The sequence below is a fragment of the Aotus nancymaae genome, unplaced genomic scaffold, assembly GCF_030222135.1.
Source record: "Aotus nancymaae isolate 86718 unplaced genomic scaffold, 86718_ANA_hifiasm-v0.15.2.pri h1tg000059l, whole genome shotgun sequence".
Classification (NCBI taxonomy): Eukaryota; Metazoa; Chordata; class Mammalia; order Primates; family Aotidae; genus Aotus; species Aotus nancymaae.
In genome coordinates, this window is record NW_026988473.1 from 42602114 (window position 1) to 42629675 (window position 27562).

The window sequence follows — 27562 nt, forward strand, 5'->3', positions numbered from 1 at the left end:
GGGCGCCCCAGGCTTCTGGGACTCCGGAGTCCTGGGCGCGGTGGGTGGAGGGTGGACACCCCGGCACTGCTCCTCCCTTTCTCAGCCCCCTGATGGCTCTGAGTGGGCTGGGATTCCCGAGGGTCGTTTGACTGGCAACAGGATCCCCAGTAAAGTGAGGGAGGGAGCGCGGGGACTCCGGGTTCAGGGACTGCTAAACGGATCCGTCTTCTGCCAGTCTTTCTCCCTCTGCCTTCCAGGGGCGGGGATGGCTCAGGGTTTGGAATTCCTTCCAGCTTTGGCCGCTTCTCTGAGGTGCCCACTTTGTGGGCAAGTGCCTCTCCTTTCTAGTGCCCCCAGTTCAGGGCTGTTGAGGCATGTGGAGAGAGTCTGGGGCAGTATCTGAGAGGTGAGGGTTGGGAGAAGGGAAACTAGACGTCTCTCTGCTTTTTGACCTCAGAACAAGAGTTAGAAGCTTTCCAGGGGCCCCCTGCCTGCCTAAGGGCGTTTCTTAGGCCTGAGAAGTAGCTGAGGAACTGGTGCTGACTGGGTGTGGTGGGGAGGAAGGGAGGAGGTACTGAGAGCGTGCGAGCTGCCTCTGGCCGGCCAGATCCTTCAGGCAGAGCCACCTCTACCCTGGTGTGTCCCAGTGAGGGGCCTCACTGGTGGGATCCTTAAGGACCATCACTGGAAGAGGCTGGATTTCACACAGGGCATTTCCAGAACAATTCCCAAAGCTGTGCAGAATCTACTGAGGCCCTGAGACCAGAGAGGGACATCAAAGAGACCCAGCCGACCTCCCCACCAGGCCCTAGGATGCCTCTGAGTCTCAGGATGAAGCCAGGGATATCTGGAGCTCCCCACAGGCCCTGCCTGAGGAGCACGTAACTATTAATAACTGTGTGACCCCAGCCTCTCCCATGCTCCCAGGGGCAGTGTCTTTAGACCAAGCCAAACCTTTTCCAGGTCTAAGGGCTGAGCTCAGGCAGGGGAAGTCAGAGTGCTTAACTCCTTCCTTCCCATAGAGAGGCCCATAGGAGCCTAAGGAGCCAGCCAGTATAAGGGCCACAGGGGCTTGGGGCCAAGGGCCCAAGGTCAGTTATTCGTTTAATAAGCATGTTTTGAGCATCCTCACAGCTGGACCCAGTCTGTGCCCTCAAATTGCTGGTGGTGTAAGGTGGGAGGCAGACCCTACACTGGTAATTACCCATGGCTGGGTGCTGCATGTTGGGGCTAAGCTTTTTGTAGGGGCACAAAGGGGACAGCTCAGACTGGCAGAAGGCTCCTGAAAACAAGATTTGGGGCATCCCTGGTCCTGCTCCCAGGGGTGGGTGATAGCTGGAAGTTCAGTAAGAATTTAGGGGCTGGCAAATACCAAGGAGAGCATGAGACAGCATTCACTGGTACATTCTGTTACAAAGAGACATGTCGGAAGAAATTTCAGCCACTAAGGACATTCTGTGAGTGTAGATTTCAGGCAACCCAGTTTGAAGGAGCTCAACCTTCCGTCCCCCAACCCAAGACTCAGGGTTGAATTTCACTTTCCTGCCCCTGGCCTGAAATATTATCAAGTCTTCTGCCTTCACTCCGTGGGGTACCTACTCTGCCTCTTTTGCGAGAATCACCTCCAGGGTCTCTGCTGTCTGACTCAAACCCGGAGCTTGCCCCTGTTCCTCTTCTCCAGGTCCCACAGGCTCCAAAGGACCTCAGACTTCACATTTCCTCTGCCCTGCTCTTCCTCATCACAAGAGTCATTACCTATTAATGTCCCTGTGTGCAAGCAGGGCAGGTGCCATGTGCTAAGCAAGGCCCAGGCTGGACTTTGTACCCTGCTGCCTTGGAGACAGCTGTAGCCTTCCCCTCCCAGGTTGGGGATCATCCAGGAACTGGGGAGAGAGGATGAAGCAGCAGAGAATAGAGAGGAGGCACACAGACATGCTGGGAGAAATTTACAGTTTGCTGTTGTTTGCTTTGTAGGGGTCCCTTCCTTAGTGTTTTGGAGCGAATGGCTTGTGATCTAAATCCTTAGTTGTTGGAGGTAATAGTTAAGATAATGTGTTATAACGGAAAGTGATGTGTGACCTTGAGCAAGTTACTTAGTCTCTGTGTGCTCCAGTGCTCTTATTTGTGAAAAGAGATAACAGTATTTAATTAATAAGGTTATCCTGAATGCTGAATGAGATCTACATGTGTTGGGGGGAACTTAATTAAATAGACCCTGGTACTTAGGACGCCCTCAACAAATGTTCACTGTTGTTTATTATCTGGAGTTAGCACAACTGGGATCAAATCTTATCCATGTTAATTTACAGGGATAAGACCTTGGCCAAGCCACCTCCTCTCCCTAAGTTTTAGTTTCTTCAGCTGTGAGATGGAGTTTGTAGTCCTTACCTCACAAGACAGTCAAGACTAAATAGCAATTAAAGCACTGGCTGCTCTGGCCCCGCTGTCACCACGCTGTTTCCAGCTGATACCTGGTGAGTGTCCAGTGTGAGCCAACGGGCTCCAGGCATCAGCTCCTTCTGATTTGTGAAGTTACCCCAAGGCTGCCAGAAGCACTTGCATGCCCTTACAGTAACTAGTAGCAACATTGGGCCAGGATTTGGGGGAGCAAGACTCAGTCAGAGACTGTTTTCTCCCTCAGAGAACCAGCTTTCAAAGGGAGACTGCTCATCTGTTCACAGCAGCAGCACATGGCAGGAACCTGGTTACTCATTTGCTTAAAGGTATTTATTGCCTCTTCAGCGATCACACATTTATGAGCATAGCTGGTGTACTCTGTCCAAGGCCAGGCATCTGAGGACCGGGTGAGATGAATAAGAAGATCAGAAAGAACCACTGCTCTCTAGGAATTTGCTAATCATTCATTCATTCACATAGACAATAAATATTGACTGAGCTCTTGATATAAGCCAGGCAGTACTCTAAGCATCGAAAACCAAAACAAAGCCCTTGCTCTCTTAGACAGCATATTCTAGTAGGGAAGACAGATGGTTAAAAGGAAATCTACAAAAGTGTTGTATAATGCCAGGTAGTGATAAATGCTATGAAAAAATAAACTGAGATGGAGAGAGAGAGATAGTCACAAGGTGGACAGTCAGGAAGGCCTCTCTGAAGAGGTGACGTCTGAGCAGAGACCTAGAAGAAGTGAGGAGAGGAGCGACAGGGATACATGTAGAAGAGCATCCCCAAAGTGGAAACAGCAAATGTGAAGGCCCTGCGGCAAGCAGGTGCCTGCCTGTATGGAACAGCAAATAGGATAGTGTGTCCCAGAGGAGAGCAGAGAATGGTAAGAAATGGGTCAGAGGGCTGGTGGGGCCTGGTAGGACATGGTCAGGTTGGGATTTTCTTGTGAGTGTGAATGATTTACATTTAAAAGGAATTGCTCTGGCTGCTCTATAGAGAACCTGCTGAGAGGGCAAGAGTAGAAGAGGGACCTGAGTCAGGAGGCTCCTGCAGGAGCCCACGCCAGAGGCAGGGGCTGACTCAGTGAGAATGGGTCAGATTCAGGGTACACGTTAAAGGAAGAACTGACAGGCTTTGCTGATGGATTGGTCGTGAGTGTAGAAAGAGAGACATCGAGGGTGAATCCACATTTTGGGGAGAAGGAACGGGTTGGTGGGGACAGAGCAGGAGGTGGTGGAAACCTAGCATTCCAATTTGAATGCTGTAAGTTTGAGATGCCTGCTAGACCCTCAGGTAGAGAGGTGACTGAGAAGCTGTAGGTCTGGCCTGGAGATAAGCCTCAGTAGGTCCTTGGTGGTGTAAGTGGTATTTAAACCCCTGAGACGGATGAGGTCGCTTAGAGAGATGGGGCAGATGGAGAGGAGACTCAGGACAGACCCTGGGGCACCACAACTTTTGGAGGAGAAGGAGCAGCAAGTGAGGAAGGAAAACAAGAAGGAGGGCGTAATTGCTGTGCCAGACACTGGGTGAAATGCTGCAAACTAGCTGATGTGACAAGAGCCTCTGAAAAGATAAAGGGCACTGTCTATGGCCTTGATGGTAGCGATGCTTTCACACGTGTACATTTATCCCCAAACTCCTCAGGTTGTAGACCCTAAATATATACAGCGTTTTACATGTGAGGCATACCTCAATAAAGTGGTTCCAGAAAAAGGAAGGAAGTCAGGTGCGGTGGCTCATGCCTGTAATCCTAGCATTTTGGGAGGCTGAGGTGGGAGGATCGCTTGAGCCCAGGAGTTTGAGATCAGCCTGGGCAACATAGAAAGACCCTCATCTCTACAAAAAATACAGAAATTAGCCAGGTTTTGTGCTATGCACCTGTAGTCCCAGCTACTTGAGGGGCTGGGGCAGGAGAATCAATTGAGCCTGGGAGGTTGAGGCTGCAGTGAGCTGTGGTCACACCACTGCACTCCAGTTTGGGCGACAGAATGAGACCTGGTCTAAGAAGGAAGGAAGGAGGGAAGGAGGGAAGGAAGGAAGGAGGGAAGGAGGGAAGAAAGGAAGGAGGGAAGGAGGGAAGGAGGGAAGGAGGGAAGGAGGGAAAGAGGGAAGGAGGGAGGGAAAGAGAAACAAAAGGAGAGAAAGAAAGAGAAAGAAAGAGGAAGGAAGGAAGGAAGAAAAAAAGGAAGGAAGGAAAGAAGACAGGAAGGAAAAGATGGATGATAAGAAAACAAGAGTCAAATAAAGCCCCCATCTGGGATGCACACTCTGAAGACCCGGGAAGAAGTGTGGCTGGATCTATTCATCCCACTAACAGCTACAGAGGGCCACTCGCTGTCCACTGCTGAGGATATAGAATTTATATCCACTTGTTCTCACTTATTTTTACATAACCAACACAGGACTTACTACTTGCCAGGCACTGTTCTAAACTCTTCATAATTATTAACTCATTAAATTAATACTAAAAAACAGTTATTAGTCTCTCATAGTGATTAAATCACATTTTTTTTGGTAAATACGAAACTTTTGTTTCGTATTTACCTGACAATTAAAGTGATACAAACCCATTTGGAAAATTTTGAAAATGCATCACACATTAATATATAAAAAGATATAAATAAAAAAATCAATAAGTTCACCAATCAGTTTAAAAAGTTAACTTTTAGTGCATTTTTCTGTAAATGTTTAGATCATATTGTAGGCACTATTATGTATATTATTTTTTTGTTAAATACTATATCAGAATCATTTCCATTACGTGAAGAATGTATCAAAACATCTTTTCCAAATAGCTGTGTAATATCCCATCGTGCACGTTACCATGTTTCATTTAACTGTGGTCATTTAGATTGCAGTGAACATTGCTGTATAGAGTCCTTATCCACATACATGATTTTTTCTTGTGACTAACTCATTAAGAAGGGAGACAAATGGTGTGAATAGTTTTAAGGATATTTAAACTGATAGCCAACTTGCCTATCAGAAAGGGATGCCAATTTCTACTTCCACCAGCAGCATATCTGTACCAGTGAGAGGTTACAACAGAATTAAACATCATAAAATTCTTTGATCTTCTCCTTAAAAAAATCATACATAGAATTTCATATATTCCAATAATCCCTCTTCTAGATATATATCCGAAAGTATTGAAAGCAGTATCTCCAAGAGATAAATGTGTAACCATGTTCACAGCAGCGTTATTCACGATAGCCAAGAGGTGAAAGTAACCATATGTCCATTAATAGATAAGAAGATAAACAAAATGTGATATATACATGCAATGGAATATTATTCAGCCTTAAAAAGGAAAAAAAACCTCTCACATGCAACAACATAGATGAACATCAATGAACAACATAGATGAACAACAACATTAGGCTAAGTGAAATATGCCAATCCACAAAAAGACAAATGCTGTATTATTCCACCTATATGAGGTACTTAAAGTACTGAAATTTGTCGGAGCAGACATTAGAATAGTGATTACCAGAGGCTGGGGGAGAGAAGAAGGGGAAGCTGTTTAGTGGGTATAATGTTTCAGTTTTGCAAGATGAATATGTTCTGGAGATCTGTTTCACAAAAAAGTAGAGATACTTAATACTACTGAACTTCACACCTAAAAATGATTAAGATGATCAATTTTGTGTGTTTTTACTATATTAAATCTCATTTTCAAAAGAGATGTTTGTCCCCATTTTACGTGCAGACCCAGTTGGGGAAAGGGTTCTTTGGCTCTACCACCACATTCACAACCCAGACCTGTGTCTGGGCCACACACAGGCTTGTGGGGAGACAGGAGGGTCAAGGGACAAAGGTCAGCAAAGCTTGGTGAGTCCCATGGCAGAGTTGGGGACAAAGTGCTGTTGCGTGCACAGAGAATGATGTCGCCAGCTTTATGGGGAAGCCTAAGGAAAGACTTGACCAAGAAGAGGTGATATTTGGAGTCTTAAAGGTAGAGGAGAAGTCCACAGAGAGGAAATACTGCTGGTACCATCACTGCTAATGGCTAAACAGGGTGGCAGCAGGGATCAGGTGGCTCATCCAAGGAGAAAGCCAAGAAAGCTTTATGAAGGGGCTCTGCAGAAAAGGGAAGGATTAAATGACCTGACAAACTGCACCCTGGGGCCAGCTTCAGGAGGCCAGCACCCCTGAAGGGGCCAGAAGAGGGAAGGTTACTAGAACAGGTGAGAACCAGGGCTGTCAGAGAGGCCCAGACAGGAGCTGCAGCCTTAGGCGGAGGAATCTGGCCCCCAGGAACTAAGAGCCTCAACTCCCATCTCCCCATGCCTCTCATCTCCTGCCTGTGCCTCCTCACGGCTGAACACAGCAGGAAGCCAGAGGGGAGGGGAGCCCAGGCAGAACCCTCTTGACAAAGGGCAGGGTAGAGAAGGCTGGAGGCACAAAAGGAAAAGATCTAGCACACATTTTGGAGCCCTTAAAATGTCCCAGGCATTGTCATACGCGCTTTACGTATACTCACTCATTTAATCCCCGCAGCAGCCCAAAGAGACTTCATCAAGTGGAACAACGTGCATTATTTAATTGGTCCTAGCTCTTTTTCTCCCTGTTTGGCTGGGTGCTCACCTAAAGTTGAATTTCCCTGAGTTAAATGTCCTATGGTTCCCCTGCTCAGCTATCCTGAAGGGCCAGTCCACATGAGGGAACACTGTGGGATGAGACTGGAGGGTACCACATGGCCAAATCCAGCTTTTGCCTCTAATACCCTAGACAAGCAGCCTGAAGATTGTGAGGGTGGAGACGCTCCCTGTCCCCTCCTCCCATACAGGCTGATAGCACAGTGCCAGAGGGACATCAGCCAGAGAACACTCATCTAGGCACGACCAGTGGCGGGGGAAGCAGGGATGATAACAGAGATCCCTAACAGCTATTTGTAGATGGTGGGCTCCTTTAGGGTTTCTGTGCTTAATATCAAGAGGGATCCGAGAAAAGGAAAGGCTTTCTAAATCTAGTCAGAGAAAGAAGACTGGTGTCTTTCCCACAGTAGGTGTTCAATAAGTGTGTAATGCACAAGTGCACAACAAAGGAGTTATATATGGTAAGTGGATACTATGTGATAGTTTGAAAAAAAGCAGAGGTTTTGGAGCCAGTAGGCATAGGTTGAAGTCTCCGTTCTGTCACTTCTCCGAGCCTCTATTTCCTCATCTGTAAAATAGGGATGATAATATTCACCTCAGAAGGTTGTTAGGAGATGAAAGACAATACATGTGAAGTTTTCAGGCAGCAGACAGTCAGTAGAGAGAGGCTGGCTGGGATAAGTGAGCCAGACAGGAAGAGCTCAGGCTGGGAGGCAGGTGAGGAGACTCTGGACTCTAGAGGAGGGGACTTGGACCTCATCTGAAATGAAGGCAGGGTTCAGATGAGAGGAGGGAAGCCGTCCACTGTGCATAGATGGAATAGCTGGGACCCACTTTTTTTGTGGTGAACTGGAAGTGAACTAAGGGGAGACATACCTGAAGATGTGTGCTGAGGACCAGTGGAAAGGTGGTGACCCAGGCCTGGGCCAAAGGTCAGAAAGAAGGCTCTAGACTAGAGCAAATGGAGTTCACTTTTCATCAACAGATGCCACTAGGCACTATGAGCCTGTGTGCATGACATGGCTCTGGGTTCCACAGGGAAACAGAGAACATGTTTGGAAGGAAGGAAAGAAAGGAGTGTGGGAGACCCACTGCGTGCCTGGCGCTTCGTACATACCTGAGCCCAGGGTACTGGGAGAATGGTACAAAGCAGGAACTCCCTGAAGCTGATCCTTGAGCTGGTGCTAGGCAGAATTCCAGAAGAGAGGACACTATATAATTTTTTTTTTTTTGATATTGGAAAAGTAATTTGATTTGGACCACAGGGAAGACTACAGAGAAAAAGTAATTTAGGTAACGGTGGTATTGTTACTGCACATTCAGGCTTTAGAGAAACTTCCTTCTTTCTCAAGTTTCTTTCTCGGTGCCTTTTAATGCCTGAAGAGTGAGGTGTGAGCGTGTGTTTTCACTGAGGTGTGGTCAGAGAACTAAGCAGTGCTGTTCTCTTTGAGTCTCTCTGAGATATTTCTGGGTGGAGAATGATCCCTCCCTTTGCAGGATCTCCTGTGTAAAAACCAGTTTTCAAGTTTGTGATGATTTATCACACAAACTACGTAAACCAGATACGTGTTTCCTGTTAGCTGTTAGGGTCTATAGCGAATTGTTTAAATGGACAAGTCAGACATGGCGGTAGATGGGATGTTTTGAGTGAGGACGAGGAGAATCCAGCGTGTCAGGGGAAGGATCCTGCTGCAGCCGAGTCCCACCTGGGATGTGCCAGAGGTGACCCTGGAGAAGTGAGCACAGGCAGAACTGAGGACAGGGTTTGAGTGACCTAACTGGTGACAGTGGGTGGACATGGGGCTGAAGAGCTGAGCTCTGGCAGCTGTCTCAGGAGACAGGTAGGATGAGGCCTCTGGGTGCAGTGGTCAGTGCTAGAGGACTGCTGACAAGGGCCAGGAGCCCAGGACCCGCAGTGCCAGGCTCCTTTCCACCAAAACCATCTCCAGGTGATCTGTACTTAGCCCAGGGAAGGGAGAAAAACAGAACCCTAGACCCTGACATTGCAAGTTACCTTAATTTTCCACCTAATGCACAATAAACATGGTCTAAGAAGGACAGTTCTTCACCACTGAAATCTAATGCTACAGCAGGATACATTTCTGCAAAGAGGGTAAGAGAGAACTTCAGTCCTGAGGCCTCAGTCAATGAGAGATTCCCTCTCCCAGGTCAGGTGCGGTGGCTCAAGTCTGTAATCTCAGCACTTTGGGAGGCTGAGGCAAGCAGATCACCCGAGGTCGGAAGTTCAAGACCAGCCTGGCCAACATGGAGAAAACCCATCTCTACTAAAAATACAAAATAATTAGCCAGGCACAGTGGCACATGCCTGTAATCCCAGCTACTCAGGAGGCTGAGGCAGGAGAATTGCCTGAACCCAGGAGGCGGAGGTTGCGGTGAGCTGAGATTGCACCATTGCACTCCAGCCTGGGTAACAAGAGCGAAACTCCGTCTCAAAAAAAAAAAAAAAAAAAAAAAAAAAAATACTTCTTTATGGAGTGCTTCCTATGTGTTAGGCACAAGGAGTTTAGAACAAAATAGACGTCTTTCCCCTCATGGGATCTTTCTGTCCAGAGAAGGAGACAGAGAAAACAAACCTTAAATTACAAATTGCAGTTGATGCTATGAAGGAATTGAGACGTCCCCGGGGTGTAGGAGTGGGTTCTGTCTGGGTGGGTGAGCAGGGCAGACTCTCTGGGGAGGCGCAGCCAGGCAGGGAAGTGGGGGAAGCAGTCCAGGCCGAGGGAACAGCATACACCAAGGCCCTGAGGCTGGAGAGAGTTCGGCCTGTGGAAAGAACGGAAAGGAGGCCTTTGTAGCCAGGAAGACTGGTAGGAGACGAGACTGGGCTTTGGTAAGTCAAGGAAAGGAGTTTGGATTTAGGTTTGATTTGGGGTGTAAAAAACTATTGAGCAAGCAAGCGACATGATCTAATTTATAAAGATATTTCTGGCCCCTGCTGCTAAGAGAGTTCAGACTCCTCCATCACAGCCCAATGTGGGCAGCCCAGGCCTGTCTCATGGAGGCACCCTCCCACCCCACCGCCGCACAGGCCTAGGCAATGGCAGTGAGAGAATCCAGGCTATGTAGAGAGATGGGCTTTCGGAGGTAGTGTGTGCAAGAGGCCAGCCTCCCACCCTAAGATTTAGTACCGCCCACTCAAGCACATGCTTCATCTCCTGTCTTCTAGTTGGAAGCTCCGGTTTTTTTGTTGTTTGTTTGTTTTGTTTTGTTTGTTTGTTTGAGATGGAGTGTCACTCTGTCACCCAGGTTGGACTGGTGCAATCTTCGCCTTGGCTCACTGTAACCTCCGCCTCCCAAGTTCAAGTAATTCTCCTGCCTCGGCCTCCCAAGTAGCTAGGATTACGGGGGCACACCACCATGCCCGGCTAATTTTTGTATTTTAGTACAGATAGGGTTTCGCCGTATTAGCCAGGCTGATCTCAAACTCTTGACCTCAGGCGATCTGACCACCTCGGCATCCCAAAGTGCTAGGATTATAGGCGTGAGCCACTGCACCCGGCCTTCCTTGCACTGAGGTAGGGAGAAAGCAGTGGCGCCCTTTTGGAGCAAGTGGGGTGAACTTCTGTAGCAACTGAAGCCCAAGTTGTGAGTTAAGCCTCCTAAGTTATTCTCGCCTTTAATGAAATGCTCAGCCTGATTTTGTAGGGAAGGAGGTACTGCCAGGTCTAGGCCAGAAATCTGCATTCTTTACTCCCTGCTCGGGCCAGAAATCCCAAGGGCTGGGCCCAGCATGTCCTCTTTGTGGTGGGACAGACAGACTGCCCCAGTCTTTTGGAACTCTTGAGATGCCCACAGAAAGAGGTAACACTGCTCTGGCCCTCTTCTGAGGACCAGTCAGTGGAGCACATGCAGCTTCCAGCAGCAGCATCTCTATGAAGGGCTGAGGCCCTGGGCCCAGAGGCTGGAGGAGAGAAGGACCCAGTGATCCCTCAAGCTCCACCTTGCTCTGTTACCCTTTCTTGAGCTGAAGAGAGAGCCAAAGATACAGTGTAGAGATTCACACTGAGCTAACTCAGGGAGCGGAATTCAGGGCCCCCCAGTGGGATTGAGGTGCTAGTGAAACAACTCCTGAACCTGACCTTAGAGTCCCAGCCATTGACGTCAACTAAGTTGAAATGATGTAACCTGACTCCTCCTGCGGGGCATGTACAGGGGCCTGAGGAGGGGAAGGAGTGGCCAGGAAACTGACTAGTGGTCAGAACTCAGGGCAACCCTGCTAAGGCCAGGACAGTACAGAGTCAAGGTCCCCTGGCATTGATGTTACAGAAGAATTCAGTGGTAGGGGGCTTCTGGTGGGTGGTATGTGCCATCTGAGTGAGTGGCCCAAATCCTTCCTGAAAGCATTCATCCGGCACTACAGCCACCATCAGGTGAGACAGTGGGCTTCTTCTGGCCATGGATGACACATCCATGGGGGTGAGCAGCAGCACTGCCATGGTGGCGTGTCGCTGTCCCGTGGGGATTCACATATGTGCATGTGTGTGCATCCCCATGTGTGCACTTATCGCCCCACCTGGGGACAAGGCTCAGCCTGGTCACATCTGGAGGGGTAGCCATACTCCTGTGGCCGCGGTGGGGTGGTCTGGATAGGTCTGATGCATTGGGGTCAGAGGGGGCAGCCTGGCCTGTGGCTTCTCTCCTCTCCTCACCACCCCAGCCCTGAAAAGCTGCTGGGGAGGCCCCTGGGGATGACCTCTCCTCCCTGTGTCTGCTATGGGGGGTGCTGGGCCTGGAGCTGTGATTCTGCTATTGGATTTTCCAGGTGGATTTTCTGATTGAAAATGATGCAGAGAAGGACTATCTCTATGATGTGTTGCGGATGTACCACCAGTAAGTATGCTGGCTCCAGCTCCCGTGGACCACCCAGGTTCCTCTGTCTTCAGGGAGCCCAGGGATGGGTTGCTCTGAGACAGAGGAGCTCGGGGGGTGGATGTTTGCTGCTCCTGGAAATCAAATGGACACACCATTTGTTCATTTCTGCAACTATTTACACAAGTACTTCGTACTTGGCTTTGTACTAGGAGCTGGAGTATACTTGTGAGCAAGACAGATTGGTCTCTGTTCTCAGGTTGCTCACAGTCTGATGGAGGAGGCCGTCTAGTGGCCAGATAGATTCAATAGAGCATGATTGTTGGAATAGTACAAGAAATGCCAGCTGGCCACCGCCCTTGTATCAGATGTCTCTGATCACCCACTTGCTTTTTGATTCATTCTGTGTACTTTATAAGTTCCTGCCACTGCTGGGCACCATGCAGAATCTGGGAATGAATTAGTTCCACTTTCTTTCCTTGAGTAACTTGCAGCCTGGTGAGGAGAGATGGACAGACACTACAAACACAAAGAACTCTAATATACGTTACATCAAATAGCTGCTAAGTAGAAGTAAAAGCAGAAATGTGAAGAACTGCGAGGGAAGAGGGAGGACCAGGAAGGCTTGAGCAAGGCTTTGAAGGGTGAGAAAGACCTGGGGCCAGGCATGGTGGCTCACACCTGAAATCCCGGCACTTTGGGAAGCCAAGGCAGGAGGATTGCTTAAGCCCAGAAGTTAGAGACCAGCTTGGGCAATATGGCAAAATCCCATCTCTACAGAAAAAATTAAGAAATTTGCCAGGTGTGGTGGCGCATGCTTGTAGTCCCAACTACTTGGGAGGCTGAGGTGGGACAATCACCTGAACCCAGGAGATGAAGGCTGCCATCAGCCATGACTGCATCGCTGCACTCCAGCCTGGGCAACAGAGCAAGACCCTGTCTCAAAAAGAATAATACTAATAAAATAAAAGAAAAAGATTTTGGTAGGTGGAATATCAGGGAAGGGCATTCCAGAATTAGGGGTCAGCATCAGCTGAAGTGTGGAGGCACCAGAGCAAGGGTATGAATGGGGATAAGTAATCCAGGGGGGTGGGGTAGGACTTGGGAGGACATGGAGATCATAAATAGCCACAAGGCTGGAGAAGCTCCACGGGGACAGGTCATGGAGGGCCCTGAACCTGCTGAGAAGAGTGGACTTTGTCCTCTAGGCAGTAAGGAGCCATCAAAGGGCTTTAAGCCAGGGAGTGCCTTACACTGAGAAAAGATGAGATGACAGTGAGTCCGTGGGCAGGCAGCTGCAGTCGAAGGTCTGAACAGTGTGAGGGAGGAGGCACATGAACTGTGGTGAGGCGGAATTGACAGAGCTTAGCAGCAGATCTGAGTGGAGATGATGAGTGCATGAAGAGTCGTCAGCATCTCACATAGCGCTTTCCCGTCTGGAAAGATCCCAACTTCAGAGCTAGGCAGCACGCTGAGTTTAAAATCCTGGCTTCATCTCATCCGCAAAATGGGTCAACAATCCCCAGTGGGCAGGTTTCCTGGGGATATTTATATTAGAGAACAAAGCCTTCTCAGGCACTGGCTCGGTGTGAAGGGCTCTGGGCTTTTCAGGAGCGGTGTCCCCCATTCCTAAGCCTGGGCCCAGTGGCTGAAACAGCTTCCTCTAGGAATCCCTGGGTCCCTGAGGTGGTGGTCAGGAGGGAGGCTCCAGGCACTCCCGGCATCTCCACAGGACCATGGACGTGGCCGTGCTCGTGGGAGACCTGAAGTTGGTCATCAATGAACCCAGCCGCCTGCCTCTGTTTGATGCCATTCGGCCCCTGATCCCACTAAAGCACCAGGTGGAATATGACCAGCTGACCCCCCGGCGCTCCAGGTGCAGAGGAAGCCACCAGGATGGAGGCAGGGGGTGGAGAGGTCGACCTGGGATGGACAGAATCCCCAGCTAGTGGGCGGGGCAGAGCTGGCAGTCAGGCTGCACCGTCACCAACCTCTCCCATGTGGCAGGAAGCTGAAGGAGGTGCGTCTGGACCGTCTGCACCCAGAAGGCCTTGGCCTGAGCGTGCGTGGTGGCCTGGAGTTTGGCTGTGGGCTCTTCATCTCCCACCTCATCAAAGGAGGTCAGGCAGACAGCGTCGGGCTCCAGGTGAGCAAGCAGAGTCCGGCGGGGGAGCCAGGGCCTCGGACCTCCTGCCTCCCCCTCACTCATCCACTAGGCTGTGTGGCATAACGTGGTCACCCACTTTTCTTAGTCTTTGGGTGAGGAAGAGGCTGGCACCTCCTGATGGGCTCATAGAAATCAGGCCATAGGCAATTGCCTGTTTTCTTTAGTGAAGCTGGGATCCTGGCTGCTGGCTCCTTCCAGCTGCTGCCACTGCACCTCACCTCACCTCACCTACTTCCCAAGAGAAGAGCATAGCAGCGCCAGCACGTAAAGTTCTGGACATGTCGCCTTTTACCAGCAGGGAGAAGGAAAGCCTGGTGCAATGTGATGCCGAAGAGCATAGACCCGGGAGCAGGGTTAGCTGGGTTCAATCCTGGCTTTGCTCTTCATTAAGCTGTGTGATTGGTGGAATGACAAACCTGGGCCTCAGTTTCCTCATCTATAAAATGAGTTGCTGATGGTATAATCTACCTCATCAGGTTGTATGAGTCAATGAATTAATAGTAGGAAGTGCTTATAATAGGGCCTGGCACATAAATGCTGTGAGTTTGATAAGTGAACAGAGAGAGGGAGATTTAAGAAGTGCCTGGAATGTGCCAGGTCACATGCTCACAAGCAATCCTCACTTATGCATTGAACGGATCGTCCCCATTTTACAGAATTAATAGAGGCTCAGAGGCCAGTAAGTGGCAGAGCCAGGATTAGAAACTGGGTCTCCTGACTGCCAAGCCCAGAAATCTCTCTTCAGCATCCCAGGTGCCTCTCCCTTGGGGTCCCCACACCTCAAGGCCTGAGCAGAGATAGGCAGACTGCCAGGTCTCGCTCCTACCAGAGCCCAGGGCTGTGTTTTTGTGTGTCAAGATAAAGGAGGCCCTCCCACCATCTCCCAGAGCTTCCAGCGGGTACGTTATCAACATCCCAATCCGGGCTGCCAAGCTGGGGGCTTCAAGGGGCTCAAAGACTAATGGTACAAGACACCATGGCGTGGGGAGTGGGAACAGGGAGCTGACAGACACTGCTTTGTTCTAAATCCCTGTCTCACGGCTCGCTGGTGGTGTCTGAAATTTCAGCCCTTTCATTATTTCTTTCCTCTGCTGCACATTTTCCAGCTCAGAAACGCCGCCAGAGAAAACATATAATGAGCTCTTCTCTTGGCGTCAGCTGAGGCCCTCTTTTTTCCAGGGCAAGCTCTCCTAGGACAAGCATTTCTCAATGCTGCCCCAAGGATTGGGGGTGTTGGGGTATTTTAATGAGACCTAGAGTTTTACCTTCCTGACTGTTTCTCAGGCTTATGAATTATCGACCCTTTCTCTCGCTGATGGATTCATCTCTCCTTTGTGCCGCTGTCCCTTGCATCATCCTATCATCGTGGCCCTTGCACAAAGGGCCCTTTGCAGGGCCCCTCACAGGGAGAGGGGGAGGAAAGTTGATCCTGCAACCTGAGCCAGGGGCGGCGTGGGAATCATTCCGATGGGGGTTCTGGGCAAGTTCCCTTTAGGAACAAGACAGGGAACTTCACTCAGAGGAGCTTGGGGAAAAACGGTTGCATCCATTGACCTGTCTGGGGTTCATGTTTCTGGGGAGATCTCATACTGAGGGCAGCTCGGAGAAGATTCTGGAAGGCAGAGGAGGGATGAGTTCAGATACAGTCTGGCTGGGCTAAAGATCTGTGCTGATTTGACGTGTGAGACTGGGTCCCCAGGGTGGGCTTGGACCCTCCCACAGGACCTAGTCCCGGAGGTCCACCCCTCTGCCCTTGTCTCCTGCTAAAGATACTTGAGGGTTTTTTTTTTTTTTTTTTTTCAAGAATATCCTAGCTTAACCTACGTCCTCTGCCTTGCACAGGGCAGCCTGTGCCATACAACTTGCTGTATATTCCAAGCCTAGAAAATTATTCTGTGTGCCTTGGCTGTCCCTGTCATAACGTGGACAGTGTAATCCTTGCCTCTGTGTGGGACTTGAGGGCTCTGACAGGTGGCGAGGATCCAGAGAGGGCAGGGTGCAGGGAATGGCAGCCAGGCTGGCCGGTTGCCCTTCTTTTCTGCTTCCAGACACCCAAGAGACACCACTTGTCTATCAGGGAGACCTGACTTCAAATCCCACAACACTGTTTACTAGTGGGGTAACCTTGAGCAAGTCACTTTACCTCCCAGAGCCTCAGTTCCCTCATCTGATTAAAAACAAAGATACAAATTCCTGCCCTGCAGGGTTGTTAGTCTGGCTGCTGTCCTGGAATTCGATGTTCCCAGAAACCTACAGGGTTCTGTAGTGGGCCCCCACCCCGATGCCATTTTGAGCCCTTGGCCATTCCTGTCAGGTCCCTGAGAAGCCTGGGTCTGTGTCCCAGAGTGGGAGGGAAGCGTTCCTTAGAATAGTGAGAAGGCGAGTCCATGGAAGTGCTGTAGAGGGTAGGCGTTGCCCTAGAGGACCCCTCGGAGGCTGCATGTCCTCCCAGCCGCTATCTACCCAGACCCACAGGGAGGTCAGCTTGTGTCCCTCACGCGTGCCAGCAAGGCTCCAAAGGGTGAGCACGTGTGTTTAAGTTAAGGCCCTAGCAGACCTGCACTGACCTCAGATGGGATCCTCTCCAGGAGCCAGTCTGTGTTTTGCAGCTACTGGCTGTGTGACCTTGGACAAAACCTCACTTCCTTGGGCCTCAGTTTCAGCTGATATCTGAGAGTCCCTCCTCCCCTGTGGTTATTAAATGAGCTCCAGAATTGATCCCCAGGGCCAGGGTGCCTGAAGGAGCCGGCAGTTTCCAGCAGGGGGCAATCTCACCTCGGCTCTGTATCCAGGGCTGGCTGCCCAGGGCCCTGAGTCTCCATCTCACCATATGCTGTGGCCTAAGCCCGGAGAAGAGAGACTTGAGCCGTATTCAGGGATCAGGACTAACTCATGATAACAACAGCAATCATTTAATAAGTGCTTACAGTGTGCCAGGCACTGGCTGGCTTTACATGCACAAGTTCATTCTCACAGCAACCTTGGTATTCCTCATTTTACAGATGAGGAAAACAGGTTCAGAGAATTCAAGAGACTTGCCCAAGGTCACATAGCTAATAATAATAAAAGAAGGGATTTGAACCCAGCACATCTGATGCCAAAGCCCTGTGTTCATTCACTGTTCTTTGCTTGCTCCCAAAATAGGAATTCAGAGGTCAGGGCCACAGCAGAGTTAAAATGTTCATCAAGTTTCCATACAGTGGGAGAAAAAGAAATCATTTGTGTGTGTGTCGGTGATGTGAGCTTGGGTCAGGAGTTACAGAGGGTCTCCACCCCGACCTAGTTACAGTGTGGCAGCAATTAACAGAGACAGGGATCTGACTTCCTAGAGGCAGGGTGGGACAGAGTCCTGGTAAGAGCAGCTTAAACTCAATGAAAGATCACCCTTTACATGGAATCTAGAATCTGATGGTGCCCCAATGGGGTGAAAGGGGCACCAGAGTGAGGGTGCAGAGAGTTCTGAGTTCTTCTCCCAGCTCTGGGCACGCCTGCTGTGCCCCTTGCCCCCGTCTTGGTTTCTCCATCTGTAAAATGGGGCGGTAAGACTGCTTGGACATGCCGCCTGCCCTGGAATCTCCCCAGCTGATGGAGGGTGGGTTAGTTGAGATGAAGGCTTATTCCAGGGGATGGCACAGCCACCCTTCCCTTTTCCGGAGAACAGGCCGGAAGCATCTGGTGATGAGCCTGCCTCAAGGCCTGATGCTCACTCCACCTGGTGCTTCCTGCCTCTCTCTGTGGTCAAGGTAGGGGATGAGATCGTCCGGATCAATGGATATTCCATCTCTTCCTGCACCCATGAAGAGGTCATCAACCTCATCCGAACCAAGAAAACTGTATCCATCAAAGTGAGACGTGAGTGAGGCCAGAGCAGGGCAGGGCTCCATGATGGTGGGTTCGGGTAGGCAGTCGGGGTACCCTGCTCCTGGGGAAGGGAGGGAGGGCAGAGAAGCTGCCCTAACCCCTGTGCCTTTCTCCCACAGACATCGGCCTGATTCCCGTGAAGAGGTGAGAGGTCCCTCCTCTGCAGGCCAACTCTTCCCTGTGGGCCCAGGGTCCTGGTACAGCCCTGAGGTCCGGCTACCACCATGCCAGCCCTGCTCCTGGGCCAGTGGAGGCTGAAGGCTCCGGACATGGTAGATCGAATTTGGGTCATGGTTCCTCAAATATCTCTCGCTAACCACCCTCTCATCTATTTTCCCTTCCCATCAGCTCTCCCGATGAGCCCCTCAAGTGGCAGTATGTGGATCAGTTTGTGTCGGAATCCGGGGTAAGGGCCAGACCTCCTGTGATGGGGCTTGGTGGGGTCATCTTCCAGGAGGGGCGGCCAGTCCTGAAGGGAGGGCTTGCCCTAGAGATGCATCCTCAGGGGCTTCACACAGGCCCCAGGGCAGCCAGCACACCACTGTGGGGCAGCGGTCTTCAGCTGGTGGTACAGACACATCCCAGGGACAGAAGTACGATCTGGGCAGTGTGAGTTCAGCAATGCTCGACCTGCAGATCCCACAAGCTCAAGAGGCCACTTGCAAGCATGTGGACACTCAGTGATTCTGCTCCTGTCTCTTTCAGGGCAGGCGAGGCAGCCTGGGCTCCCCCGGGAACTGGGAAAACAAGGAGAAGAAGGTCTTCATCAGCCTGGTGGGCTCGCGGGGCCTTGGCTGCAGGTAGGTGGCGGGCATGCCCTGGGGTCATTCATGGCCGGTGCACCCCAGCAGGCCCCTATTCCCTCTGCCCTTCTTCACTGCCACTTCTGAGGAAATCTTGCCCACCAGGGATGTGACTGTCCATGGGTGACAACACTTCTTATGTTGGAGACAGGGTCTAACTCTATCACCCAGGCTGGACTGCTATTATTATTTAAGTTATTCCTGTTCCTTACTTTCATTCACATTTATTCAATGTCTTGTGCCAAGCATAAGTGACTAAAATGTCCCTCCTTTCTGGGAGACAATAGTCTAATCTAGAAGCCAACCACATAAACAGTTACAACATAGGGTGATAGGGACTCGAATGGAACTACATTCTGGGTCCAGGATGGCAAATAGGTGCCATCTCTGATCAATTAGTAGCAGCTCCCTGGAGTGTTGCTTTGAAAAGGGTTCTAAAGCTGCATCCAGGCTTGTGGGAAAGAGCTGTGATCAGTTAATGATTTCTGCCACCAATCTAGGAGAGAAGAATAACAGTACATGTGCCATCCTTGCCATAAATGTCATAGGAGCACTGAGAACAGAGCAGCTAGCTTAGTCTTGGGATAGAATAAGGGATCTGAGCCAGGCATGGTGATGCGCATCTGTAGCTGCAGCTAGTCAAGAGGCTGAGGTGGGAGGATTGCTTGAGCCCAGGAGTTGGAGGCTGCAGAGAGCTATGATCACGCCACTGCACTCCAACCTGGTTGACAGAGCAAGACCCTGTCTCTGAAAAATAAGAGGATCTGGCGAAAACCTTGTAGAGGGGATGAACAGGAAAGTTCTAGAAAGAAGAAACAACATATGAGGCATATTAGGTGAGAGGTTGGGTAGGAAGAATTACAAGGAGTTTTCTGTGGCTGTTACCCAGGGTAGCAGTGGAAATCAGGCTGGACGGGAGACAGGTAGGCAGCTGAGGGCCTTCAGTCTGGAGCTCATGAGTGACCTGTGTCCTGAGCACTGGACATGGGTGACCTGTATCCCGAGCATACATTTCCCACCTCCCGCAGCATTTCTAGCGGCCCCATCCAGAAGCCTGGCATCTTCATCAGCCACGTGAAGCCTGGATCCCTGTCTGCTGAGGTGGGATTGGAGGTGAGTGACGCTGGGCCAGCCTCAGTGGGGGCCCACTGGGAATTGGATCACACTGTGATCCCATGGTGACAGGGGCACGTGCCTTTCCACATGGTCCTTTCTCAGTGGTCGCTGAGTGAGGAGGAGCCCTACGCACCTCCCAGAGAAGGCTTCAAAGAGCAGGGACATTTGCCCCTTCTGCAGCCTCCCCCCAGCTCTCATAGTTGTTGGTCATGAGCTTCAGAATGTGCTAATAGTAACCAAAGAGTAGACATTCAGTGTCCACTTGCATCGGATGTTGTTCCACGCCCTTCACACTTCACAAGAACTCTGAGGATTAAGTACCACCATTATCCCCACTCTACATATGAGGAAACTGAGACCCAGAGAAAGTATATGATTTTCTTAAAATCGTGTACCTATTATGGTAAGGCTGGGATTTAAACCTAGGTGGTCCGATCCCAAAGCAGGAACCCTTAACCTTTTCTTTGGACAAGTTACTGCATGTCTCTGTGCTTTAGTTTCCTCACCTGTAAAATGGGGATGATAAAGCCTTTCTTCTAAGGTTGTTGTGTCGGTTAAAATAATTAAGACATGTGATAGAACTATGCCAGGCACACTGTAAGTGACCAGTGAATGTTAGCTATTCTGTTATGACGATTCAATACAGCCTCTGCTAAATGAGAAGCTCCAAAGTTCCCGCATCTACAAACTGTGATTTCTAAAGCAAATGTCATCAAATTTAGCCAAAGAAACGAACATGTAATGCTATAATATTTGATAGCTGATAAGATAGTTATGAAGTAGGGAAGTGGCAGGGTCAGCTTTAAGCCCTCCCAGCGCTCCACCAGAGCTTTCCAGCTGCTCCATTCATCAGGGGGAGTTGAGATATAGCCACTTGAAGACCCAGCATCTGACCCAGAGCCGCTGGGGCAGCCGTCCTGCAGATGAGTGTGTACAGACAGCACAAACACACTAATCCTTCTCCATTTCCCCACCAGACAGGGGACCAGATTGTCGAAGTCAATGGCATTGACTTCTCTAACCTGGACCACAAGGAGGTGAGCTGTGGAGGTCTTCCCCTGCTGGCCCCTACACCCCACTTCTGCCTGGACTGCTCTGTTCTGTCAGGCCTCGGTCCATCATCCTCCTGTCTCCACAGGCCGTGAACGTGCTGAAGAGTAGCCGCAGCCTTACCATCTCCATCGTAGCTGGAGCTGTAAGTCCAGAATAAGCTGGTGGGAGCCCCTTGACCCTCATCCCCAGCCCCTCTGACCTTTGATCTGTGCCACATACTCCCAGGGTGGCGGGTCTCCTTTCCTGAAGCTCTGACAGAGCAGAGGGAGAGGACTTCCGCCCGGCAGGAAGTTTGGGTCAGGGGTCCCGGGAGCCACAGCACCTGATGGTGCTGAGAAGACCACTTGCATTTCGGCCCCCAGGGGTGTGGCAGTGGATCCAGGCTCCCCGGGGGCTGAGCAAGGGGCCTCTTTCCTCCTCACGAGGGCCGGGAGCTGTTCATGACGGATCGGGAGCGGCTGGCAGAGGTGCGGCAGCGTGAGCTGCAGCGGCAAGAGCTTCTTATGCAGAAGCGACTGGCAATGGAGTCCAACAAGATCCTCCAGGAGCAGCAGGAGATGGAGCGGCAGTGAGTGCAGCCGGCCCTGTATGCCCCGCCCCACCTCCCACCCCACCATACGACCCCACTCAGCTTGCTTCCTCCCTAGAGGCCAGTCCTCAGACCAGATGAGTTTGGTAGTAGGTCAGCGTATCCATCCTCGGCCTCAGACCACCTGGCCCCTTCCTCCTTGCTGAGCCTCCGACTTCCAAGATTCCAAGAATATGGAAAATAGGCATCCTACTAGCAATAGGCTCTAGCTAAGATTAACTCTACATTTAAACATCTAGAGTACCACCGTAAGACTGGTGTTGTATTAGGGCCTTGTTTATGTTTCTTAATTCCCACTGTAGCCCTGGGAGGTAGATAGTATTAACCCCATTTTACAGGTGTGGAGACTGACACTCAGAGAGGTGAAGCCACTTGTGTCCAAAGTCACATGTGGCTAAGCTGAGATCACCCCCAGGCAATCTGGCAAGTCCCCACAGGGCTGCCCTGTCTGTAGTGATAAAGCCCACCCCCACCCAGGATGATTAAAATGATGGCCTAAGAGAATAAAAGGGGTGAGCAATTCATAAATCAAAAACTACTATCAAGATCCAGATACATCCTAGGCATTTAAAAGTATTTCATGGCTGGGTGTGGTGGTTCATGCCTGTAATCCCAGCACTTTGGGAGGCTGAGGCAGGTGGATCATTTGAGGTCAGGAGGTTGAGACCATCCTGGCCAACATGGTGAAATCTTGTCTCTACTAAAAATACAAAAAATTAGCTGGGCTTGGTGGCATGTGACTGTAATCCCGGCTTCTTGGGAGGCTAAGGCAGGAGAATTGCTTGAACTTGGGAGGCGGAAGTTGCAGTGAGTCAAGATTGCACCACTACACTGCTGGGTGCAGAGTGAGAGTTTGTCTCAATCAATCAATCAATCAATCAGTCAAAGTATTTTGAAAAGGAAGGAGGAAAGGCTATCCCTATCTCCCCCATCACAGAGTTAGCTGGGAGTATTCCACCTGGCTAGGAGCCCCTGCTTTGCTCCTGGGGTCAGTCCAGGCCCCACCTGTCATCAGTCACCTTACCCAAGCGTGGAGTGTGGCCTTTACATGGATCTGCTTCCCTGCTCCCACAGCCCAGCACCTCTGCTCAGACATGCCAGACAAAAACACTCAAGAGCACAGGGCTCAGACTTTGTTAGATAACATCCCCCACACCCAAAGCTGGTCCAGGCCTCCTAGGAAGGGGGCTTGGCAAAAAAACTTTTCTCAGATCGGGAATTCACAGTAAGGAAGAGTTCATTTCTCTTGCATAGGCTGAAACGTGACAATCTGCATTTGTGTTTCAGAAGGAGAAAAGAAATTGCCCAGAAGGCAGCAGAGGAAAATGAGAGATACCGGAAGGAGATGGAACAGTAAGTACCTCGTCTCCATGCATGCCTGTGTGTGGACACCCGTGTGCTCGGGGGAGTGTCGCCAGCCAGAGGCTGCCTCCAGAACCGGTTTACCTGGCTCTCTCATCCCCTGGTGGGTCCTACTTTATTCGTAGTAAAGCCCGTCAAATTATAGTAACTGAAACATAGTCTCATGTAACTGCCAAGGTGGGGTTCACACTCAATTTAGAATACAAGCTCTGGGGCTTTGTTTGATTCACCATGGCTACAACCACAGCGCTTCTGCCAGGCTGGTTGGGGCTCTCCAATATGCAGGAGGTGGGCCTATGAGGGTTCTGACTCCAATCACAGGCATGGGGGTCTCATTTCAGGATTGTAGAGGAGGAAGAGAAGTTTAAGAAGCAATGGGAAGAAGACTGGGGCTCAAAGGAACAGCTACTCCTGCCTAAAACCATCGCTGCTGAGGTGCACCCAGTACCTCTTCGCAAGCCAAAGTGTAAGTTTCATGAGCTGAGGGGAGAGACTAAGGGGGCTAGACAGAAATGCTGGCCCCCCTCCCCTCACCACCACCTCCCAGGTGAATAGCCCAGGGTGCTCTGGGTTGCGGTTCCTTCATGGAGGAGCAGCTGTGAGTCAGGGGTCATCTGCCCTGGCATCGAGGTAGGAGGAATCTGTCTGATCCCCTTGTTCATGGGCCAGCTCCACATACGCAGCTCCCAGGTCCCCACACTGACTTGGACGGGCTGTCAGGCTACTGAAGAGGGAATAAGAGCCATGGCGAAAGTGAAACTAGCTCATGGGATTACTGTCCTAGTGTTTTGGGTACCGGGTTCTCCTCCTTGGTTCTGAATAGGGGCTGGAGGGGAAGCCAGCAGCAGAAAAGAGAGGAAGAATCTCACATCAGAGAAGGGCTCTAGTGGTCCAAGATTGATGCATAACTGTGGGAGGAGGTTGCCAAGTGTCTCCAGCCCCTACACCCCTGTACATGGACCACTGTCACGCCACTCCAGGGATCGAGGCAGAAACAGGACTAGGAGACCCCTCCCAGGCATCCAGCTGTGGGCTGCAGCTGTGCTATCCTGGGACCTCAGCTCATGCTCTCCTTACCATCGCCTCTCTTCATCTGTCCCACGTCCTCACCTCCAGTTTCAGTTCAGGCCTCTACCACCTGCTCCCTGACCACCTTCTCAACACCAACTTCCAGATGCCTCTTTAAGAGACAGCACACACTGATGGAGGAAAACGGGGGCCATGACAACCACAAGTCCAGGACTGCTGGTTGGGTCCTTACTCCCATATTCCAGCTGTTTTGACTTATAGTCAAAACAGGACAGGCCCTACTCCAGCTGATTGTGCTCAGCTGACCTGGGAACCTCCCACTAGGGGTGAATCTGGACTCAAGAGCCCAGGTTCCCCATCTCTTCTGCAGGGCAACCATTTGGCATGTTGTGCTGGGGTCTGTACAGTTCTGTCCCCAACTTTGGGTCACATCTAAAACCTATGGCAATGTCAACCTGCCAACACAGGCCACTTGCACCAAGGAAGAGGTGCAGCGCATCTGGATGCTTCCATTTCACCCCTCCCTGGTGCAGGCAAACAACTCCCAACACATTTCTTCCTGGCAGCAGGGCAGTGTCATCCCCTGGTCCTCTCAGAAGGACAAAGCACATTCTCATCAGCCTCCCCCGTGACATTCAGTATCAGTTGAGGATGTGGCCAGAACTAAGTTCCCGATGAATGATCCGTGTTTTAGACGGGCAGCTAATTTGCTCTTATGAGTGAAATAGGAGCTTCAGGAGAGAAATCGATTTTAATTGCTTCTCATGGAAGTAATCCTAGTCAATTTGGTACCTTCCAAGAAATTGGGTCTCAGCTTCACAGCAAACACACCCTCTCAGGAACAATAGAAAATAAAAACCCTTTCACTAGCTGGTTATTTATTTAGTGCTTTTTAACCAAATCAAGCTCCTTGAATAAAAAGAGAAAGAATTTTGCCTTTGCTCAAGGTAAATGAAATCTTAGGCAGCTCCACAAAGCACAGGATGGATGACCCCCGCCTGCCCGCTGAGTTGGGACAGCTGCTGCTTCCATCCATCTCGGTATGCACCGGCGATTTAATTCTCATTTGGACCTAAGGCAGGAAATGCAGTGAGGTCCCTGAGCCAGCTCCCCTCCTGCCTCATTCCCTGTTCTCTGGGGGCTGGCATGGTCTTGGCTGAGTTGGTCCAGCAGGCCTGGGCCCCAGCCAGCGCCTACCCAACCACCCTTCAACTTGGGGACCTAGCTTGCGACAGTTTATTCCTGACTCAGGCTTCTGTGCCTGCAAGGGATCGGCCCTGCATTTTTTAAAATAAAAGAGCACAGAGCATCTCTTATCTGGAAAATGAAGTCACTCATCCTAATGATATGCCTGGGACTGACTGCCTCCCAACCTGTCCCAGGGGGCTCTTACAATTACTTCTTCCCACCTACCCATGGCTAAAACAGTAGACCCCAACATTTTGCCAAGTCCTGAAGACCAGGAAACCACCACAGAGGCTCCTTTCCTTAGCTTAGGCAAGAGGTGGTTGCATGGAGGTGGGGGGCAGGGGCAGTCTTGATTAAGGATCCAGTAGCTGAAGGATTCTTGAAAGATGGGGAGGTTTAAATAAGGATCTCCAACCTTCTCTCCCTATCCAGGGCCCCATCACTATCTTCCCAACCTCCGCCACAAGAGACCCCATGATTTGGAAGTTGAGGTTATTTTCCTTTCAAACTATTAAATAATTGTTTGTGTTCCATTGTTTTATTAAGTAGTCCTTGTTAGTAAGGGAGCATCCAGGTTCTACTGCTGGGTAAATGTAATTTGAGCCAAGAGCAAAAGAACTTAACAGTCTTTGCATAGGCCAATGGGCAAGTTCTGTTACGCTTTTGAAATATTAAAAAGCAGCTCACAAGCAAACTGGTACACTACCTTCCAGGGTCCTAGGGAGGCCAGAGTCCAAGCCGGAAACGCTGGAATGGAGGGTTTGCTCTTCTCTCCACATTATGTTAAAATTCAGGTCTTCCTAACCGCATGTGCCCCTTTTACCTTTTGGGATATCCCCACCTCCTCAGGACCTTCAGCCTCCATCTGCTGCCCAGACTGTTCAGACATCCCCTGAGGACCCAGAGCTCCAAGCCAAGGGTGATAAGCAGAAGGCAGGAGGATCTGCTCTCCTGTTGCAGCGCCTTGTCCTCAAACCTGTGCAATTATCAGATATTCCCATCCTCCTCACTGCACTTCCCAACCTTCAGCCCAACACCCTACAAAATAGTTCACACACTGCCCTCAGAGCTGAGTTTCCCATTGTTAGCCCTTTATATAGACATAGAAATTAAAGCCGCCAGGGTTGAAAGCACTGTATGCACCAGCTCAGAGCAAAAAACCTTTGCTCTGCTCTCCTGAACTCTGTCCCCTGCCCCTCACCTCACAGCTTCCCTGGAGGAAGCTGATCACTGGTCCCCACACTCCTGAGAAGCTTCTCTGGCCTCTTGGTCTCCCAAGTCCCTCTTGGTTCACCAGCTTCCTCCTCTTTTCCCCCGGGTAGATGATCAGGGAGTGGAACCTGAGCTCAAGCCCGCAGACGACCCTGATGGAGGCACAGAGGAGCAGGGAGAGCAGGTTCGCGCCCCCGCTTTGCTCCCTAGCCTGGCTGCTCTGCTTGCCCTGCCCACCTCCTCCTGACTGCAGTACAGACACCCAGATTCAGGGGACTGGCATGTATGGGGACCGCTGGAGTCTACAAAGCTGCTTGAAACCCTGGCTTGGCCCAAGCACCGTACATAAAGCCTAGAGGACAGGACTCAACGGCTAGGCTAGTAGATCAGCTGTCGCACACCGGTACCACTGAACTGCTGGCTCAAATATTTAGATACTGCCCAAATTCCCCCTCTGCTGCTCTGGCCTCTCCCCCAGGACCCCCTAGACCATGCCCAGATCCAGCAACTAAGGAAGTAGTCTCTGGTCCATCAGGAGGCTTTCAGCATCATGTTCCAGCATTCAGGCTGGCCCGGGGTGGGTAATTCAGCCATCACTCTTGGCCCCAGGGAGCTTCAGATTGGGAGTATTACTCTATGGAGCTGTGGCCTGGGGCAGGAAGGGGGCTGGTGCACTGGTTATCTGGCTTGGATGAGGATGTGTTTTCTGGGAGCACATCTCCTGCCCACTCCTGCTGGAACCGTCTATCCCAGAGCTGCCCCAGCCACTGCCTTCTCTTTCGGTGTTGAAAGCAGAGGACTTGGCCTGCGCTATGAGACAAGCCAGTTTTGTTCTGTTGAACAACAGTTCTAGGCAGACACCCAGGCTCCCTTTTGTCTCGAGCCAATTCTTGGATGGAAGGACCAGACATGGGTTAGAAAAGGCCTTGTTCTCTTTCAACAAGGCTTTGTATGTGAAGACTGTGATTTGGAAAAGCGCGTCCTTCCACAGGGTTTTCTCTTTGATGTTCTGGCCCTGACTTCTGAGCCAGTCTTCTGGGGAGAGACATTCGAGAGTGACCCAGGGCCTGGGAACCAGGGTTTTTCTCAGGTGGTCTTGGGCCTGTTCTGCAATCCAGGTGAGGCCAGGTGAGCAGACAGTTGGACAGAGGGTGCAGTTTTGCTGTCAGATCTGCCAATGCTGTTCATCTCACAAAGCCATGCATTCCTTGGGAATCCAGCTCCCATCTGCTGCCCATGGACGCTCTGGCTGAACTGAGCTGAGCTGTGTCTCATCATTTTGTTCTCTGTGTTCTTATAGCTTTTGGGTGGTTTTATCGTTATGATGGCAAATTCCCAACCATCCGGAAGGTAGGACAGGGCTGGGTGC

The 27562-nt window shown here is 50.7% G+C and overlaps 1 protein-coding gene and 1 long non-coding RNA gene across 5 annotated transcripts in view; both read left to right on the forward strand.

Moving 5' to 3' along the window:
- Positions 1-27562, forward strand: part of USH1C (USH1 protein network component harmonin) — a 49888-nt gene that overhangs the window by 157 nt on the left and 22169 nt on the right. For 2 of the 4 annotated variants that reach the window (XM_012456549.2, XM_064365132.1), the window contains exons 2-15: positions 11767-11834; positions 13546-13689; positions 13821-13959; positions 17724-17832; positions 17961-17985; positions 18190-18247; positions 18547-18641; positions 19673-19757; positions 20738-20797; positions 20899-20955; positions 21239-21381; positions 22690-22755; positions 23106-23230; positions 26304-26377. In XM_012456549.2, coding sequence (XP_012311972.1) covers positions 11767-11834; positions 13546-13689; positions 13821-13959; positions 17724-17832; positions 17961-17985; positions 18190-18247; positions 18547-18641; positions 19673-19757; positions 20738-20797; positions 20899-20955; positions 21239-21381; positions 22690-22755; positions 23106-23230; positions 26304-26377 — 1248 coding nt within the window. Of the gene's footprint in view, positions 1-11766; positions 11835-13545; positions 13690-13820; positions 13960-17723; positions 17833-17960; positions 17986-18189; positions 18248-18546; positions 18642-19672; positions 19758-20737; positions 20798-20898; positions 20956-21238; positions 21382-22689; positions 22756-23105; positions 23231-26303; positions 26378-27184; positions 27312-27493; positions 27544-27562 lie in introns of all 4 variants that reach the window. The other 2 variants (XM_012456547.2, XM_064365133.1) reach the window with 2 other exon arrangements.
- Positions 23240-25509, forward strand: LOC105720208 (uncharacterized). The gene is made up of 2 exons (XR_001108091.2): positions 23240-24833; positions 25414-25509. It is a non-coding gene; the product is annotated as an uncharacterized LOC105720208 (long non-coding RNA).